This window comes from Abramis brama (assembly GCF_963993115.1).
Source record: "Abramis brama genome assembly, chromosome: 22".
NCBI classification, from domain to species: domain Eukaryota; kingdom Metazoa; phylum Chordata; class Actinopteri; order Cypriniformes; family Leuciscidae; genus Abramis; species Abramis brama.
Window position 1 is genome coordinate 9714986 of NC_139984.1, and position 18131 is coordinate 9733116.

Genomic DNA, 18131 nt, shown 5'->3' on the forward strand with positions numbered 1-18131 from the left:
TTAGCAAAAAAAAAAAAAAAAGTGTCAAAATACAAACATTACATTCTAAACCTAAAAACAACTGATTGCTTACTATTTCAAAGCATACATTAAAATTACTAAATTAAAAATGAAAGTAAACAAAAGCACAACTGTTAAAAAAAAAAAAGAGGAACACGAATTCACTCGTCTGTACATAGTAATTATATTACATTAATGGGTTATACCAACAATATTGCCTTTACTGTTACTGTTCTCATAAATATGATTACTTGTGTTAAATGTAGAATTCTAAAACTACACTTAATTTCGAACAAAAAATATTTGAGCAAAATTGCGCTCATGTTCTGCGCTACATCTGTTTGACCCGAATGCGCGCATCGGTGCTGTTCGTTGAAGTCTGTGAAGTTTAACAAGACTCGCTATTATTGGAAATACTCGTGGGACTTTCTAACATTTACATATAAGGATATAACCATAAAATGTAAGGAAAAAGTGTCGAAGGCATTAAACAGCACACATCTGTCAAAGCACGACAGGGCAAGATGTAGTAATGCTTATGCTTTTGTTTGAAGCGCTTATAAATATAAAGCATTCTCATGTTTCGGACAACTTGGATCATGTACCATTCCAGCAGCAGCTCACTCTGCGTCCTCAGCTATTTTAAATATATGTGTGTGTGTATACAGTATACACACACACACACACTGAATATAATATATATAAATATAATAATATATATACACACACATATATTATGTTAACTTTTATGTTAGATGTGACTAATCAATTTGACTGTACTAGTGTATATATATATATATCATTGTCTACTAGTGTATATACAGTGAGGAAAGTATTTGAACACCCTGCTATTTTGCAAGTTCTCCCACTTAGAAATCATGGAGGGGTCTGAAATTGTCATCGTAGGTGCATGTCCACTGTGAGAGACATAATCTAAAAAAAAATCCAGAAATCACGATGTATGATTTTTTAACTATTTATTTGTATGATACAGCTGCAAATAAGTATTTGAACACCTGAGAAAATCAATGTTAATATTTGGTACAGTAGCCTTTGTTTGCGATTACAGAGGTCAAACGTTTCCTGTAGTTTTTCACCAGGTTTGCACACACTGCAGGAGGGATTTTGGCCCACTCCTCCACACAGATCTTCTCTAGATCAGTCAGGTTTCTGGGCTGTCGCTGAGAAACACGGAGTTTGAGCTCCCTCCAAAGATTCTCTATTGGGTTTAGGTCTGGAGACTGGCTAGGCCACACCAGAACCTTGATATGCTTCTTACAGAGCCACTCCTTGGTTATCCTGGCTGTGTGCTTCGGGTCATTGTCATGTTGGAAGACCCAGCCTCGACCCATCTTCAATGCTCTAACTGAGGGAAGGAGGTTGTTCCCCAAAATCTCGCAATACATGGCCCCGGTCATCCTCTCCTTAATACAGTGCAGTCGCCCTGTCCCATGTGCAGAAAAACACCCCCAAAGCATGATGCTACCACCCCCATGCTTCACAGTAGGGATGGTGTTCTTGGGATGGTACTCATCATTCTTCTTCCTCCAAACACGTTTAGTGGAATTATGACCAAAAAGTTCTATTTTGGTCTCATCTGACCACATGACTTTCTCCCATGACTCCTCTGGATCATCCAAATGGTCATTGGCAAACTTAAGACGGGCCTTGACATGTGCTGGTTTAAGCAGGGGAAACTTCCGTGCCATGCATGATTTCAAACCATGACGTCTTAGTGTATTACCAACAGTAACCTTGGAAATGGTGGTCCCAGCTCTTTTCAGGTCATTGACCAGCTCCTCCCGTGTAGTTCTGGGCTGATTTCTCACCTTTCTTAGGATCATTGAGACCCCACGAGGTGAGATCTTGCATGGAGCCCCAGTCCGAGGGAGATTGACAGTCATGTTTAGCTTCTTCCATTTTCTAATGATTGCTCCAGCAGTGGACCTTTTTTCACCAAGCTGCTTGGCAATTTCCCCGTAGCCCTTTCCAGCCTTGTGGAGGTGTACAATTTTGTCTCTAGTGTCTTTGGACAGCTCTTTGGTCTTGGCCATGTTAGTAGTTGGATTCTTACTGATTGTATGGGGTGGACAGGTGTCTTTATGCAGCTAACGACCTCAAACAGGTGCATCTAATTTAGGATAATAAATGGAGTGGAGGTGGACATTTTAAAGGCAGACTAACAGGTCTTTGAGGGTCAGAATTCTAGCTGATAGACAGGTGTTCAAATACTTATTTGCAGCTGTATCATACAAATAAATAGTTAAAAAATCATATATTGTGATTTCTGGATTTTTTTTTTAGATTATGTCTCTCACAGTGGACATGCACCTACGATGACAATTTCAGACCCCTCCATGATTTCCAAGTGGGAGAACTTGCAAAATAGCAGGGTGTTCAAATACTTATTTTCCTCACTGTATGTCTTCAGGTTGGACCATGTATATGAAACATATTACCCAAACCTCAACTGTCCTTTTACTGCCCAAAAGCTACATTTAGGTCCATATGTGTAACCAGAGTCACTGAGAGTGAAAGAGCAAATTTGGGTCAAATTATGACTGAATGGAGGTTGGGGTTTTCTGGCTTTTCTATACGTTCCAGGCGTTCATGGCACATTGCCCTCTGTGAAAGAGGCAGTCGTTCTAGAAAGCTTTTTTTGCGAGTCAGTGACCTGGATTCATCGATTCATTACAGTAACTGTGACCCTGCAGATTGTTTCAGTGATTCAGAGAAAGCAAATGATGTTGAGGGACCAGTGATGCACAGCGGCAGGAGTTTTTGTAGACGTCCCTGTGGCTACGTCTGCTGTAAATGTCATTGGTCAAGTGCAGGCAGTAACTCATTGTCAAAGCAGAAGTTAACCTACATTTATTTGGAAAACCATCAGTAGCAGCGCTTTGGGGAATGTTGTTTCAATGTTGATGCTTTAAATGGATGAGCACAGAATAAACAAATCTGTATTTCTCTATAGGACAGTGAATTAACAGACCTGAGAGAAACAATCGAGAACCTTAAAACCAAGAACATGGAGGCACAGGCCGTCATCCAAGTCGCCCTCAATAACCCTGATGTTGCCCCCAAAGGTGAGGACAGGATAAATACACCTCGAATTGTGTTTTATCTCAATATACGATTATTATGTTACCAAACAAACATTCTTCATCCCTTCTCTCAGAGTTTCGAATCAGGAGGCAGAACTCATCCGAGAGCATCTCTAGTCTGAACAGCATTACCAGCCACTCCAGTGTGGGCAGCCTGAAAGACGATGCCAAGAAGAAGAAGAAAAAGAGCTGGGTAAGCGGAAAAAGAGGAGCCGTTCTTTCTCCGACGGAATTATTGTGGATATTATTATCTGCGAGCGCGTAACCATAGTTTTCATGTATTCTTCTCTTGTAAATCTCTAAGGTCTGTGAAGTAAGTTTTATAAGTCTCTCTGAGGGAATGCTCCTTCTCGTTATGTCTTGTCTCTAACCGTTCTACAAAGCTCTATGTCCACTGGTTTCCATTGGTAGCCACTGCAGCTTATACCTTCATATGTGTAAATTATTATATGTTACGACAGTAAAGGGGTGAATTCACTAAGCAAATAGCACATGGTATTTAAGTGCAAAAACCTTATTTTTTTGCACCTGGAAAACAGTGTTGTGTCCAAAATGACATACTATATACTTATACTATTCACTATGTATTCAACCATCTAGTCACCAATGTTGGATGACAAAATAACCATATAAAATTCATACACTAGACTCTTACAGACAGTTTAGTGCATGAAGTGTCCAACGTTCCACACTTTTTTGGTTAAATAAGTGCATAATTCGGGTGGAAAGTGCACTTTTTCTTTTTGGAATTTTCAGTGTGATAGAATAGTGGACAAGTAAGCAAACTGGGATGCAGGTTCTAAAAACTGACATGATGGGAACCAACAATTTGCGTCATGACCTGAATTGCATTCATTTGCTTTAGTCTGTCAGGCATGAAAACAGCTAATAATGTGGTGCAAATGAACTGCTCTATCTGTGGTCACAGTTTATTCTTAGTGAATTCCCTCTAGAATGCCTAATTTACTAATCCTGTAAACATGTGGAAATACTGTGAACGTTTAATGTGGCTATTGCTGAAAAAAAAAAAAAAGTTCATGCTGCACATGAATGAAGCTACAGCTAAACACTCGCTCTAACTACAGCATGTTGAGAAAGAGCACTTTGCATGTTGAAACTATCTTACAGCTGTTCAGTATTTTATCTGTTTCAAGGCTGTAAATTCATTTATGGAAATGTATGTATCATGTACAGTATAACTATCCACACCTGCCTGAGTGTTTCAAGTACCCTTGTTGAAAAACATCCTTTTCTTGTGTTGCTGAAGTACCGTGACATGTAGTACTTGAATTGAACACTACATAAAGTAGGGAGGTTCGCAGAATGTATAATAATTTTCATACTGTAATTCTTATTTTACTCTAAAAAACTAATAACATATTATCTTTCTTGCATAAAAGAACACAATGGTACTTTTGTCTAGTTTATAGTATTTTTTTCAGTTGTTTTCATTTTTTTTAATAACTGTTTCAATCTGTACACTATCGCTCAAAAGTTTATGGTCAGTATTATTCTTTTTTTTAAAGAAATTAGTATTTTTATCCAGCAAGGATGAAATTAATTGATCAAGAATAGCAATAAAGGCATTTATAATGTTAGAAAAAGTTTCTATTTCAAAAACTGCTGTTCTTTTGAACTTTCTATTCATCAAGAATCCTGAAAAAAATGTCATGTTTCCACAAAAATATGAAGCAGCACAACTCTTTTCAACATTGATAATAATAATAATAATAATAATAATAACAACAATAAATGTTTTTTTTGTTTGTTTTTTTTTTAGCATCAAATCATCATATTAGAATGATTTCTGAAGGATCATGGTACTAAAGCCTGGAAATTTATCAGAAATAAAATACATTTTAATATACATTACAATAGAAAATGGTTATTTTAAATTTCCAGTAATATTTCACATTATTACAGTTTTTTACTGTATTTTTGATCAAACAAATGCAGCCTTGGTGAGCAAAAGAGACTTCTTTATCTTTCGAACAATCGTGTAAATTAATGAACTTCATTAAATTAATAAACGTAATTTTTCAGAATAAACAAACACTTGTATAATGTACTTGAAGTTCTCTGTCTTTCTCTGGATTTCTCTGTAGTTGCGAAGCTCTTTTGGCAAGGCGTTCAGCATAAAGAAGGGTGCCAAAGGTGGCTCGATGTACTCTGATATTGAAGAGATCACCACTCCAGATTCTTCTGCCCCCAATTCACCAAAACTGGCCCATGAAGATGGAGAGAATCCGCCCCCTTCCCTCCAGTCCAGCCAATCAGCCATCTCCTCTGTGTGAGTAAAGTTTTAATAGTTTTTAATAAAAACTTTAATAGTACAGGGGGGGGGGCAAGAGAGGGCGATTTCACTTTTGGGTTTCACTTTATTTTGATGGTCCCTTTAACACATTCTATTGACTATAAGTAACTTTGCACCTACATGTCTACTAACTCTCATTAGAGTATAAATAGATTGGTAGGGTTAGGGTTATAATAAGTTGACATGTACTTACTTATAGTCAGTAGAAAGTCTGTTGGAGGACCAACACAATAAAGAGTTAGCAGATATTAAGCAGACATTCTACAATACTCTAATGAGAGTTAGCTGACATGTAGTTGCAAAGTTACTTATAGTCAAAAGAATGTTCAAAAGGGACCATCAAAATAAAGTGTTACCCACTTTTGAAATGCAGCAGTAATATTGCAGCCTTTAAACTGCGTTTAAGTGTAATTACATTTAAAACCATATTGACGTTTTAACAGGATCCATGAAAGTAACGAGGAAAACGAGAGCGATGAGAAGGCGGTATCGGATCTGCGGTCTGAGCTGTGGGAGAAAGAGATGAAACTGACGGACATCCGGCTAGAGGCGCTGAGCTCGGCCCACCAGCTGGAGCAGCTACGAGAGTCCATGAACAACATGCAGGTTAGGAACTTTTTGCTACTGTCACTTTTACCTTTGTTCAGGAGATTTTCACGGGCAAGATCAAGTCATCTCAATAGGAATCCACACAGTCTGGAATTTTGCATGATGGTGGAAGATTTCCCAATACAATTCCCAATACAATTTGCCAGGTTGACCAGCAGAAAGCTGCTTGGCTTGAGAGTGGCTTCTGTGTGAGCTTCACACATTGCAACACTATTGACAATAGACCATTTTTGCCTACAAACCTTTGCCAAAATTTCACAAATATTTCAAACTTTGCACTAGAACCATGCATAAATTCATTGCAGTTAATGGACCCTATCATATACATGGCAAAATGCAGTGCCAGGCACGACGCAAGTGTGTTTGCTAGTTTCAGCCCGACGCAGTTATCATTTTCACGTCCTGTGCCACGTTGTTTGAATTAGCAAATGCATTTGCGCCCGTCTGTTCGCCCATGGGTGGCTGGTCTGAAAACGAGGTGTGTTCAGGCGCATTGTTGGCGCATTGCTATTTTGAGGCAACTGAAATAGATTGTGCTATTGACCATATTTTTTGGTATTTAAAGAACGCGCTAGTAATGTGCGCCTATAGGCGGGTCCACAACGTGCGTACCACTACCACAGTTTTTCCACTTGCAAATTCCGCCATGTAAAATGTGAATCCGCCATGGCGCGAGCGCAACTGGCTTTTAAAGGGAATGGAAGATGAGACTCTGATTGGTTTATTGCACGTTACGCCCAAAAGACACCCATCACTCATTAAGAGAATAGGGACAACCCTTATAGATCATGCGCCGGATCCGCCGACCACCATGCGTTTAAATCGTTTAAATAGGGAACAATGAGTTTGCATGTCAAGCACGGCTAAAGGCTGGAATACACTACATGACTTTTAAAATCTGAACAGATTATACGATTATCTGTTTTGAAATCCTCTGACTGGATGGAATCAAAGTCTGAAGCTAAAAAATCAGAGTCTGTGCCCATCGTACACTATGCAGTTTTCTGTGAAATCTGTCAACTCAGACTGCCAAAAATCTGCAAACTGGCACAGATTTTTGACAACTACTGTCGACTAGTCCAGACTGCAAATCAAGGCAAAAATCTGAACAACAGCCATGTAATGTGTTCTAGCCTTAAGAGAAAAAAAAATCTAATCCATTTTGTCATTGCAGATGATGGTGGAGAGTCTGAAGGCAGAGAACGACCAGCTGAAAACAGGAAGTGCTCCGTCGTCCCTTGTCCTCCCTTGCGGCCCACCTTCTACTTCCACCTCCCAGCCCTCTGGCCTCGCCAGCCTCCTGAACTCCAACCAAAGCAAACCACCCATGAGCCTCACCAAGTCCTTCAGCCTCAGCCTCAATGAGTGCTCCAACCCTGGTGAGTTCACTAGTTATGCTATCTGATATTTTGGGGCACTTAAAAGTGAAAGCTTGCATCTCAGACCTAACCTAGGCAGATCATTCTTTCTATCTCGCAGACATTGCTCCTATGGAGTTACTGAGCCTGTCATCTCAGAGGGACGAGGACTTTACGCGTGTTGTGGTCCGTATTCCTGACCAGCAAGTGCCCAGAGAGGTGAATACATGAAAACATATTTTAAAATGCTTTATACATGAATATTAGATCATATTGCCTAAATATTGTGATGTGATACAATGTGTGATACAAATACAATGTGATGTACAATCAGGAGGTGAGGCAGCAGGATTTCTACATCGGCTCAGTGAGAATTAATGGGAAAACTGAGTGGTCGACGTTAGACACAGACATTTCCACAGCTTTCAGGGTGAGAGCTCGTTCTGTAGCATATACATTTTTAAATGTATGCAAAGATAATTTAGTATGCAAAAAAGATAGTAATACTATTTTAGCATGCAAATAATAGCATGCAATTGCTGTTGATATTTAATGGCAAACATATTGTTCTGCTTATAATGCGTTCTTTGTCTTCATACATTAGGACTACATTTCCCTGGTGGATCCCAGTACAAGTATGGGACTGTCTGTCGACTCTATCCACAGTTACGCTATTAATCAGAGCAGGAGAGTGCTTGGAGCCGAGGCTCCTGAAAGTTCACCCTGTGACTGTTTAAAAAAGGGTCCTGGACTCGTCACTGTCACCCTCAAAGGTAAAAAACTCACAATTTCAAACTCTGAATCTCTCCATCAACTTTTTTAACACCTCATCTCGGCACAACGTGGTGTTTCGAGCGTCAAGTCATTTTAGAGTCCTCACTGAAAGTGAAAAGCTGTGTTAATTGACAAAATCACAGGTTTCGGAACAGATCATATGTTTATGCTGGTTCAGTGCCATTAAAGCTTATCGTTTACTACAGACGTGCTGTTAACTCTTTCCTCGTCACTGACGGAAATTTCCGGCTTTCTGTGCTTTCACTGTTATACGGTTGGGGACGCTATGAGACATCTTCTGAAAGAGTTCAGAATCTCCTGATCAAAAGACATGTGAAGAAACAGATAAAAGTGATAGCATATGAGAGCATATGTAAAATAACGCGATCATCAACATTTAACAGCATATAAATCAAAACTGCCTAATGTTACAGAATGAAATGTCGACTCAGGATGAGTTGTAGGACTGTGAAGCTTTGGGTGTGTTGATGAACTCGATCTACTCCATCTATGTTTTGATCATCGTTCTGAATCCCATCCTGACGTAGTCTTTTAAAAAAAATAGTTTTTCTCAGCTTTTTGCTCTAAATTTTGCTTTTTTATGAAAAGAAAAAAAGAATGCATTAAGCTAGAATAAAAGTTTTTTTTTTTTTTTTTTAAGGCTGAAGTTCATTTCTTTCTTTTGATATATTGCATGTTCAGATATTCATGCAACAAAATATTCTGGGGACCATGAACATTTTGTTAGAATGATCAAAACTTCTGGTGGTGGCTGACAACTTTTTTCAAAAACGCTGGTTGGGAAAGAGTTAATTATAATATTAATTAATTTAACTGTTCAGCAAATGTTTTTCAGAGATCTTCTATTGATGATAATTTTCCTTGCAAACCAAATGCTAGCATTGCCATTTTGTGAGCTATGTGGAGCAAGATTGTGGACCAATGAGAATTCACTGTGGGCGGAGCTACCCAGTTTCTAAAATAGAAACCAATAAACAGGAAAAATATCTTGACATTTACACTGTTGACAGTCATGGCTTAACCAACAGACCTCTGTTTCTGTCTACTAGATGTTTCTCCTTCCTGTTTTAATTGTTTGTGTCTTTAGTTCTTTAGATCTCTTTGGCACTTCTAACTGACCTCTGATTCACCTAATCTTGCTGTTTGTTCCAGGTGTTAAGGATAAATGTGTGGATAGTCTGGTTTTCGAGACGCTCATCCCCAAGCCAATGATGCAACACTACATAAGTTTGCTTCTGAAGCACCGGCGGCTGGTCCTGTCGGGCCCCAGCGGAACAGGGAAGACCTATCTCACCACCCGTCTGACTGAGTACCTGCTGGAGAAGAGCGGCCGTGACCCCGGCCCGGGCCTTATCACCACCTTCAACATGCACCAACAGACCTGCAAGGTGAAGCCTGGAAATCACACTTTCAGACAAACTGAGCTCCTTCCACACTGATTTGTGTCGCAAGCAGTTGTAAAGCCTCACTTTGGTCTTCTCTCCCTCAGGACCTCCAGTTGTACCTGTCTAATCTGGCCAATCAGATTGACCGTGATTGTGGCACTGAGGACATTCCATTGGTCATTATCTTGGATGATATCAGTGATGGGTCCTCCATCACCGATCTGGTCAATAGTGCGCTGACCTGCAAATATCACAAATGGTGAGTTTCAAAATCATGAACAAAAATCATGGTTTCAAGGTAAATAAAATATATATGAAATATAATTTTGGGAAGAAATATGACCTGGACTTCTTCCTGACAGGCTTTGTGAGATTCACTCTTTTACAAGACAATTTTTTAATCTGAATTTGAATTTTTCTTGGATATTTATTTCAGCCCGTATGTCATTGGAACCACCAATCAATCTGTTAAGATGTCGTCAAATCATGGCCTGCATCTCAGTTTTAGGTAAGTTCCTAATTTCTTTAGCACTGTTTTATTCCAGTTTGTAGATTGTAGTGAGGTAAAGTAAAACCTAATACAATTTGACCTGATCTTACAATAACATCCTCATAAAGAAATTTGAAATACCAAATCAATATTCCAAATGTACTTCATTTGTGATTTTTCCATTCGTCTGAAGAATGATCACCTTCTCTAACAACGTGGAGCCTGCAAATGGGTTCCTGGTGCGGTACTTACACAGGAAGTTGGTCGAGACAGAGGATGGCAGCACGGTTCACAGCGCTGAGGTGCTGAGGGTTCTGGACTGGGTGCCTAAACTCTGGTATCATCTCCATACCTTCCTGGAGAAACACAGCACCTCAGACTTCCTCATAGGTACAGCTTTAAACTTTCTGCATATCTGATCACAAATTGAATGAAAAACATTATTTAACCATTTATATTTTGTGGTGGAGATAAAATATTAGCAAATTCATCTGTACCACGCACTACCTTTTAAAGGTCATGGTTTAGTTTTAGCACAGCAGTGCTAAAAAAGTTTCCAAAAAAGATCTTAGCTATGGCTCTTGTCTCTGCAGGTCCCTGCTTCTTCCTGTCTTGTCCAGTAACTTTAGCAGAGTTTCGCTCCTGGTTTATTGACCTCTGGAACCAGTCCATTATTCCTTATCTTCAGGAGGGTGCTAAGGATGGTGTGAAGGTAAGCTATTGTCCACATAGGCCAGCGTTTCCCAACCCTCTACCAGGAGGTTCCCCAACAGGGAACAGGTGTGTTTGATTAGGAAGAGTTTGAAAATGTGTACTGTTGGTGTACCTCCAGGAAAAGGATTAGAAAACACTGACATAGGAAACTAACTACTAAGCAAGGGTGTCCAATCCTGCTCCTGGAGGGCCACTATCCAGCAGAGTTTAGCTCCAACCCAATTAAAACACATGAGCCAGTTAATCTTGAGGATCTTTCGAAACTTCCAGGCAGGTGTTTAGGAGATAAACTCTGCTGTAAGGTGGTCCTCCTCATAAGTGACTATAGTGAAACACACTTCATAGGGAGCAACTCTCTTAAAGGTGCAGGAAGCGATTTCTGAGAAATGCTGTTGATGTTTGAAATCACAGAAACAAACATGCCCCTACCCAAAAGGATCACACGCCTATCTTGATAGCCCCCAAATTCACAAACACAGGCACCGCCCCCCTAATGTGTGTATACGCCCCTTTCTGCTGATCGGCAACAAGTATGTTTCGGTTCTCGGTCCGATCCACTTTCAACAGCATACTGCAGCTTACATGGTCACTTATGTGCACCATACAAATAGTACAAGAGACTCATCTAACACCCCCAGCTGATTTAAACACAGTATGTTTCTAAGCTATCAACTGTATGCTTTTAACCTTGTTTTTTCCTAGATTACGTTATTAAAAGCGTATTGAGCCGCGAAAGAGATACTATTCCCTAGGCGGCCTCTTGTGCATGCGCTCTGAGTCTGAGACAGGGCTGAACGAGCATAAGCAAAGTATACAGTGGACAGTTATGTCTTAAGTGAATGTAAACAGTTGAGAAAGAAAACGTGTGTGTAACAGTATATTGGGTCCGTGCATTAGCTCTTAAAGGGACAGCAGCCTAATAAATCTGCTGCAGTCATTAATGTTAATCAAACAACAAAAGACAAAGATAAAATCACCCACTTCTCTTAAATTAATAAACTGTAGTTTTAATAAGGATTAGTCTATATTTAATGTATACAGCAGTGTTATTTTACATTTGATTTCTTTATTAAATTTCTGTTGTAGGCTATTACTAATCTGAATACCACTGTTAGTACATCTTCCTGAAGAAACACCTAAAGCACTATTTATTTAATTTATATTTTTGTTCTGTTGTATTTTTTGGCGGTTTTGTTTGTAATTAGTTTCTTTGTTCTTATTGTATTGCTGACTGTTTACTTCTCTTCTGTAACTGTTTTGAGGACTTTTACTTACATTAATTAACCTAGAACCTAACCTTTTGCTGAAATATTGATAATTGTTTACTCATATCATAAAATAATAATTTGATCATATCACCCACCTATAATCGTGTTAAATAATCGAGGTTTCAATATTGAGCAAATTAAGCGTGATTATGATGTTTGCCATAATCGAGCATCCCTACTGCTTAAGCTAGTTCGTTGGTCGCAGCTGTTGTGGTAGCCTGGTCAGGCTGCTGTAGATTTCTGTTTTTACATGGGTTCTGAGAGACCAGTAAACCACTTTAGGCTGGTTTAAGACTTTGTTCTACCTTAAAATTGGGCCAAAATGAGGCAGCTCACTACAATTAGGAACAGAGCTTAGCTGCTGCTAAAACAGTTGTTTTTTCCATGAATCAAATTACACTTTTAATGTTATTTTCAAGTTAAGTGCAGTGGAGTCTAGGAACTCAATCTCTGCATTCATATGTATTTTAGGTCCATGGTCAGAAAGCAGCGTGGGAGGATCCAGTGGAGTGGGTGAGGGACACGCTGCCCTGGCCTTCAGCTCAACAGGACCAGGCCAAACTCTTTCACCTCCCTCCGCCAACCACCGGCCCCAACGCTGCTTCAACACTCCAGCAGACCAGTGAAGACAGGTCCAAAAAGGACACGTCCCTTCCCACCATGGAGTCCGATCCACTGGTGAGTGTCCAGTACAGCTAGACCGGAGCCTGTGTAAACAGTTCTGCATGTGTTCTGACAAGCTGTCCTTGTTCTGTCCCTCATTTAGATGGCGATGCTGCTGAAACTCCAGGAGTCTGCCAACTACATTGAATCGCCGGAACGGGACATTTCAGGCAACCCCACATTCTAGATTGAGCTAAAAGACTTGAGAGCTCGCTAATGGCTAGTGCTGTTTCAAAACACTGTTCTGTACAGCTGATTTGCACCTCCTGTTTCCTTCAAAAGGTTTGAGAGTGTCAGGACGAGGAACTCTCAAGAACATCCAGGTCAAGGCAGACAAAATTCTCAGCCTGAAAGTAAAACAGAAAAACAGATCCTGCCAGATCTGAGCGAGATTCTTTTTTGCACTGTTGTCTTAACCGGTCCTTCCTTTGCTTACCTAACCTGCAAGTTGCATGGCAATACTTGCAACTGAGGATTGTGAAGATTGGATGATTGTGAAGATGAGATGTTCTTGTCTACCGTACTGGGAACAAAATGTGCTTCATGTTTTTTTATTTTACTTTTGTTTTAGGTAATATCTGTCCATTTGGACCAAAAATCTATTTATTCTTATTTGCAAGAGTACCGACACTCCATCCTCAAGATCAAGTCGCCTGAACCCTGTACACTAAAGTGCGGTTACATTTAGACCAACTCGCATGGATGCAAAATATAATGTACAAGATGGTGCTTAGAATTCAGCCTTAACTGATGTCCCTCCATATATCATGAAGTCAGTTTCATAGCAATCAGAAAATAACTCTATATTACCTCAGTTTGCATAGTGATGCAGTTTCAAGGTGCAGTACATACCCATAACCCCGTTGCTTTTATTCCTATCAAAGCAGACATGAAGGAGACAGGTGTAGACTGTAGATCTCTGAGATGATGCACTTTGACTTGTAGCTTTCAAGCAAGAGCACTGACTGTTTAAAACTCGAGGGTCGTTCACTCTGACGGTGATTTGCAGCGACAAAGCAACCAGAAGTTATGTGACTTCAATGAGGGTTGGAGGCGGCATGAGCGACAGAGTCTGTTGGCGATGGACAAAGTTGAGCAAACTATATGCAAATGTGACATTACCAATGGGAGAGTAGACAGTGAAGCTCATGCAATCTGCTGCTTGATATTGTTGGTTATTCATTGTCTACGAAAGTTGCTGAATTTTGACGGCACTCGGATATGCAGCAAAAGCAGTGGGGCTCATGTGATCCACCGCCTGATACAGTTGGGTGCAACCTCAGGTGATTTAATCGCTAGCAGTAATAGCAGGTGCTTTTACCGGTGCATGGGAGCAGTATGCAACTTCTTACTTTCAGTAATCATGCATTTGACCTTAAGGCCTGGGTATACTTCAGTTTCTACGTTAAGCTCAGTCTCACGCACCCAGACAGCATCATAGCGTCGGCCCAGATCCGGCCCACATCTGGTATGTGTGGATTCCACATGTACCAGATGTGGGCCGGATCTGGGCTGACACTGTGTTGCTGTCTGGGAGTTGAGCATGCAAGCCTTTCAAACTCTGCTCTTTTGAGTGTGTAATCATGATGTGTTAATTGATCTTGCTTTTCAAGTGCTCAAATCACTTGTGCATGCGCTGTTATTGGCAGACACAAAAACCGGGGGGGGGGAACACGGACGTTGTGCATGGACTATGGTGATTGTGACCCGAGCTGGAGCAGAACGTAGACAAGGGAAGTATACTTTTGGCTTTAGTTCCAATAGCCAAGGTGCTCATGGATCATCAAGCTAACCGAAGGCTTTGTTCTCACTGACATCACAAACCCGATTCACTTGCTGATGTCATTGCTGTAGCAACTAATGTAGGCCCTGTTTCCACCAGGTATTAACGTGGTGATCACTTGTGTTTGGATTTTGCTGAGAAACGTTTGGGCACGCTCTACATAACTTCCATGCAGTGCATGAATACTATTTGAATGAATGAACCCGTGTTATGCGGCTTATAAGCAAATGCGGGAAAGGAAGAGAATGTAAAGGATACGGATGGCAGCTGCAATTTAAATCGCAATCAATTTGTTTTGGTACAATGCAGCGAAGTACAACGCATTCAGGATGAATAAGCGTTTACTTTACATTTGGCTACCTCCGTAATTGGTTTCAGTGGTCCGATCGGTGCTGAACATTTGTGATAATATCATCAAAAATGCATTTAATACCAGTTGGAAACAAGTCCGTAGATGTACTGGATATTGACTCCACTGCCTAAACAAACAAAACCAAATAAAATGGGTCTAGATAGCGTTTGAAAACAAATCAGGATTGTTTGCAGTGTGAACAAAGCCAAAATGGTTTAAACAACTTGTTTTGTCTGGAGGAGGTTCAGTAATTTGATATTTTTGGCTTTTGTTATGTCTTGAGGTTCAAAGCAAAATAACATCAGTGTTAGCTTACAGTTTTACACACGCTTGTGTCCTTTGTTCTTCTGTAACAATGTAGCCAGTTTTTGGAAATAATTGGGTTTTATTTATGGTGGTTTCAAGTCATGGGACGGCCCCATGTCAGTGTTTTCTATAACCCCCTAATCATTCCAGTAATACTGTAATAATTACAAAATCTCAAAAAACACACAAAAAAAATAATAATGGTGGATTGTAACTTATGAATGCGTTTGCTATTGGCTGATTACAAGTGCTGCAGAACTGTATGTGCATGAAAGCTTTAAATTTGAGGAAGATTATAGTTAAAAAAAGGCACCTTATCATGAGATGCCAAAGGATGTGTTGGCAACCAGTCTACAAGAGCAACGTGCTAATTTTTCCTAAATTATTATTACCTAATTGAAACGTGTACTAACCGGTCTTAGTACTAGCAGTGTAGCAATGTCAGATGAAACGTGTGCCGTTGCAATCGCAGAATGTAAATTGGATCAAAACATCAGTTTGCCAACACACCTTGTGCTCTTGATGATGCTTGCTGATTCTTGTGCTTGTGTTTACGTGTCCTGTTAATGTCAGACGTAGCTCTCCAAATGAATAACCACAGGAGTGTTTTTTAAAGGTCTTTTTTTGTACGTTTTTTTACTAAAGGATCTTAGTCTGACATTTGTAAATAGGATTTTCAAAAAATGACCAAAAAAATGCAAACAAAAAACCGTCTATGGTAGAATAAACATCGGAAGGATAAAATATAACACCTATAAACTGAATGTGTCTGGTTAGATTTACATTACAGGGAAGATCACAGTCATCTCTCAGCTATTGCCTTTCCTGTAGGGGCAAGTTAAGTAACTAGATCATGTTGCCTATGTAAATTTTTCACTATAAAAGTGTCCTCTTTATTCTCTTCCGGGTCGTACAAGGTATAGAATAGCTTTTACGATTAGTTGGTCTCAACAACCCATAAAAAAAAAGAAGTGACAGTGGTGCTTCAAATCACACAAGTACCTCAAAATCTGTCTTAACAGCTCATTGTAGGATCAAAAAACTTCCCTTAATAGCTTATGGATAGTTTGGGGCTTTGGGGAAGATTCCCCGTTGTTTGTCTTGAAAATGTGCCTAATATAAGCCAACTCGTTGGACATTGCAATACCTAAACTATTATGTTTTGCAAGGGATTGTTTGCTGCGGGGAATAGGAATGCGAGCGAACGTACTATCCTTTTTTTGTGCTAGCTTATAAAATGACTTTGAGATTTGAGCTCGCAGGGAGTCTCGTTTCCAAATCTCCTGGAAATCGCACAAACCGAAGCCATTTCCCACTGTCTCTTCTCCTGTCACAGATACATGTGCATCGTAGTACAGTGTGCTTTATCATATCTTGCATAACAGATATAGTTTGGACAACCTAAAATAGAGTGTCTAACTATGTATTGATTAATTTATTCGTTATTTTTTGTGGTTTATGAATAACAACGCTGAATGTTCAAGCAGGCACAATAATAAACCTGTGGTTTGTTAACTCTTTTTTTCCCACTTGTTTTATATTAAACATGCTTTACAAGGTTTGATGTTGTTTAATCAAAACAGATTGATGATTTGTCACTATGCAGAGTTGGAATATAATTTTAGGCTGAGACTGAGTTCAGTTGTCAGTACCAATGACAGATAACAATGGTATGTGATAAGCTAATGTGCAGGTTTGATGGTGTTTTAATGTCGTTGATGTCTATCACCATTGTTTGTCTGGAAAAACACATTGGACCTACCTGTCCCACTGCTTTTCTTTTTTTCTTTTCTTCTTTTAAAGAAATGGAACTTGCTTTCTCTTTAATAAATATTTCTATTTTGTATAGAACATTGCAATTGTAAACATTGTAAATAGTAAACCCATCTGCGACCACAATCACAGTAAAATATGAAAAATCCGGCCCTTGGATGAGACACCTTTTGTTATTGTTGTCTTTTATTATTTGATTTTTTTTGTGAACTGTCTGCTGGAAAGGGGTTATAAAGGCATATGTGCTGATCTGAGAGAATTGAATCCATCAAATATTCACTCACGTTTTCAATAAACTCGTGCCATCCCTACACTAAGATGTCTCTTTCACTGGTCTTGTACACTTATTTCATTTTTTTTATTTTTTTTTTATATATATATTTGACAATTATTACATTAATGAAATTGAACATCTGTTTGCATTTTTGAACACTACACAACTTTACTGTTCCTTCATTAATGAATAACTACACAGGAACAAATAACGCACAATATTAACATTCTAGTAACTACTATTAACTTACAAGAAACTCTGATTAACGAATAAGTAAGTAATACCGCTCAGTTGAATGTGGTAGTTCACTATTAGCCAATCCGTAACTACTATTTTTCATACCTCACTGAAGACTAAGAACTACTATATACAGGTTCATAATTAATATTAATAATGCATAATGTATAATATAATGGTAACCAGAATCAAGTGTTACTACATCCTTCTAAGGAACTACTAATAATTTGGATCAGAATTCTAAAGTGAAAAGCTTAATAACGACCTAATATTGACTGAAGTCATTGTAAGCTTTTGAGGTTTTTGTAAGGTTTTGGATGGTAATGACTTAAGAAGGATGTAGTAACACTTGAGTAACACCTTTTATTATAAATTATGCATTATTCATGTTAATTATGAACCTGTATGTAGTAGTTCTCTGGGAGGTATGAAAAAAATAGTAGTTACTGATTGGCTAATAGTGAACTACCACATTCAACTGAGCGCTATTACTTACTAATTTGTTAATCAGAATGTTAATAGTGCGTTACTCATTTGTTCCTGTGTAGTTATTCAGTAATGAAGGAACAGTAGTCTAAAGTGTTACCCACAACTTTTCAAGTCAGAGAATTTTATTCTGCTTGTTGAGGTTTGTCTCCCTCTACCGTCTTAATTTTGTAACTGCTGTATGGACCGCACGTTGCAGTTACACTTTTAGACAAACGAG

The 18131-nt window shown here is 39.2% G+C and overlaps 1 protein-coding gene across 1 annotated transcript in view; it reads left to right on the plus strand.

Moving 5' to 3' along the window:
• The window catches only part of nav1a (neuron navigator 1a), a 143285-nt gene extending 126054 nt beyond the window's left edge, over positions 1–17231 (plus strand). The window contains 15 exon segments of the mRNA XM_084097952.1: positions 2975–3086; positions 3179–3297; positions 5210–5394; positions 5862–6024; positions 7202–7406; positions 7507–7604; positions 7720–7815; positions 7990–8158; positions 9333–9568; positions 9670–9824; positions 10002–10073; positions 10249–10445; positions 10649–10767; positions 12509–12715; positions 12804–17231. Of these exon segments, the coding sequence (XP_083954078.1) occupies positions 2975–3086; positions 3179–3297; positions 5210–5394; positions 5862–6024; positions 7202–7406; positions 7507–7604; positions 7720–7815; positions 7990–8158; positions 9333–9568; positions 9670–9824; positions 10002–10073; positions 10249–10445; positions 10649–10767; positions 12509–12715; positions 12804–12887 (2217 nt within the window). The 3' untranslated portion in view covers positions 12888–17231.
• The last annotated feature ends 900 nt before the right edge of the window (positions 17232–18131 follow it).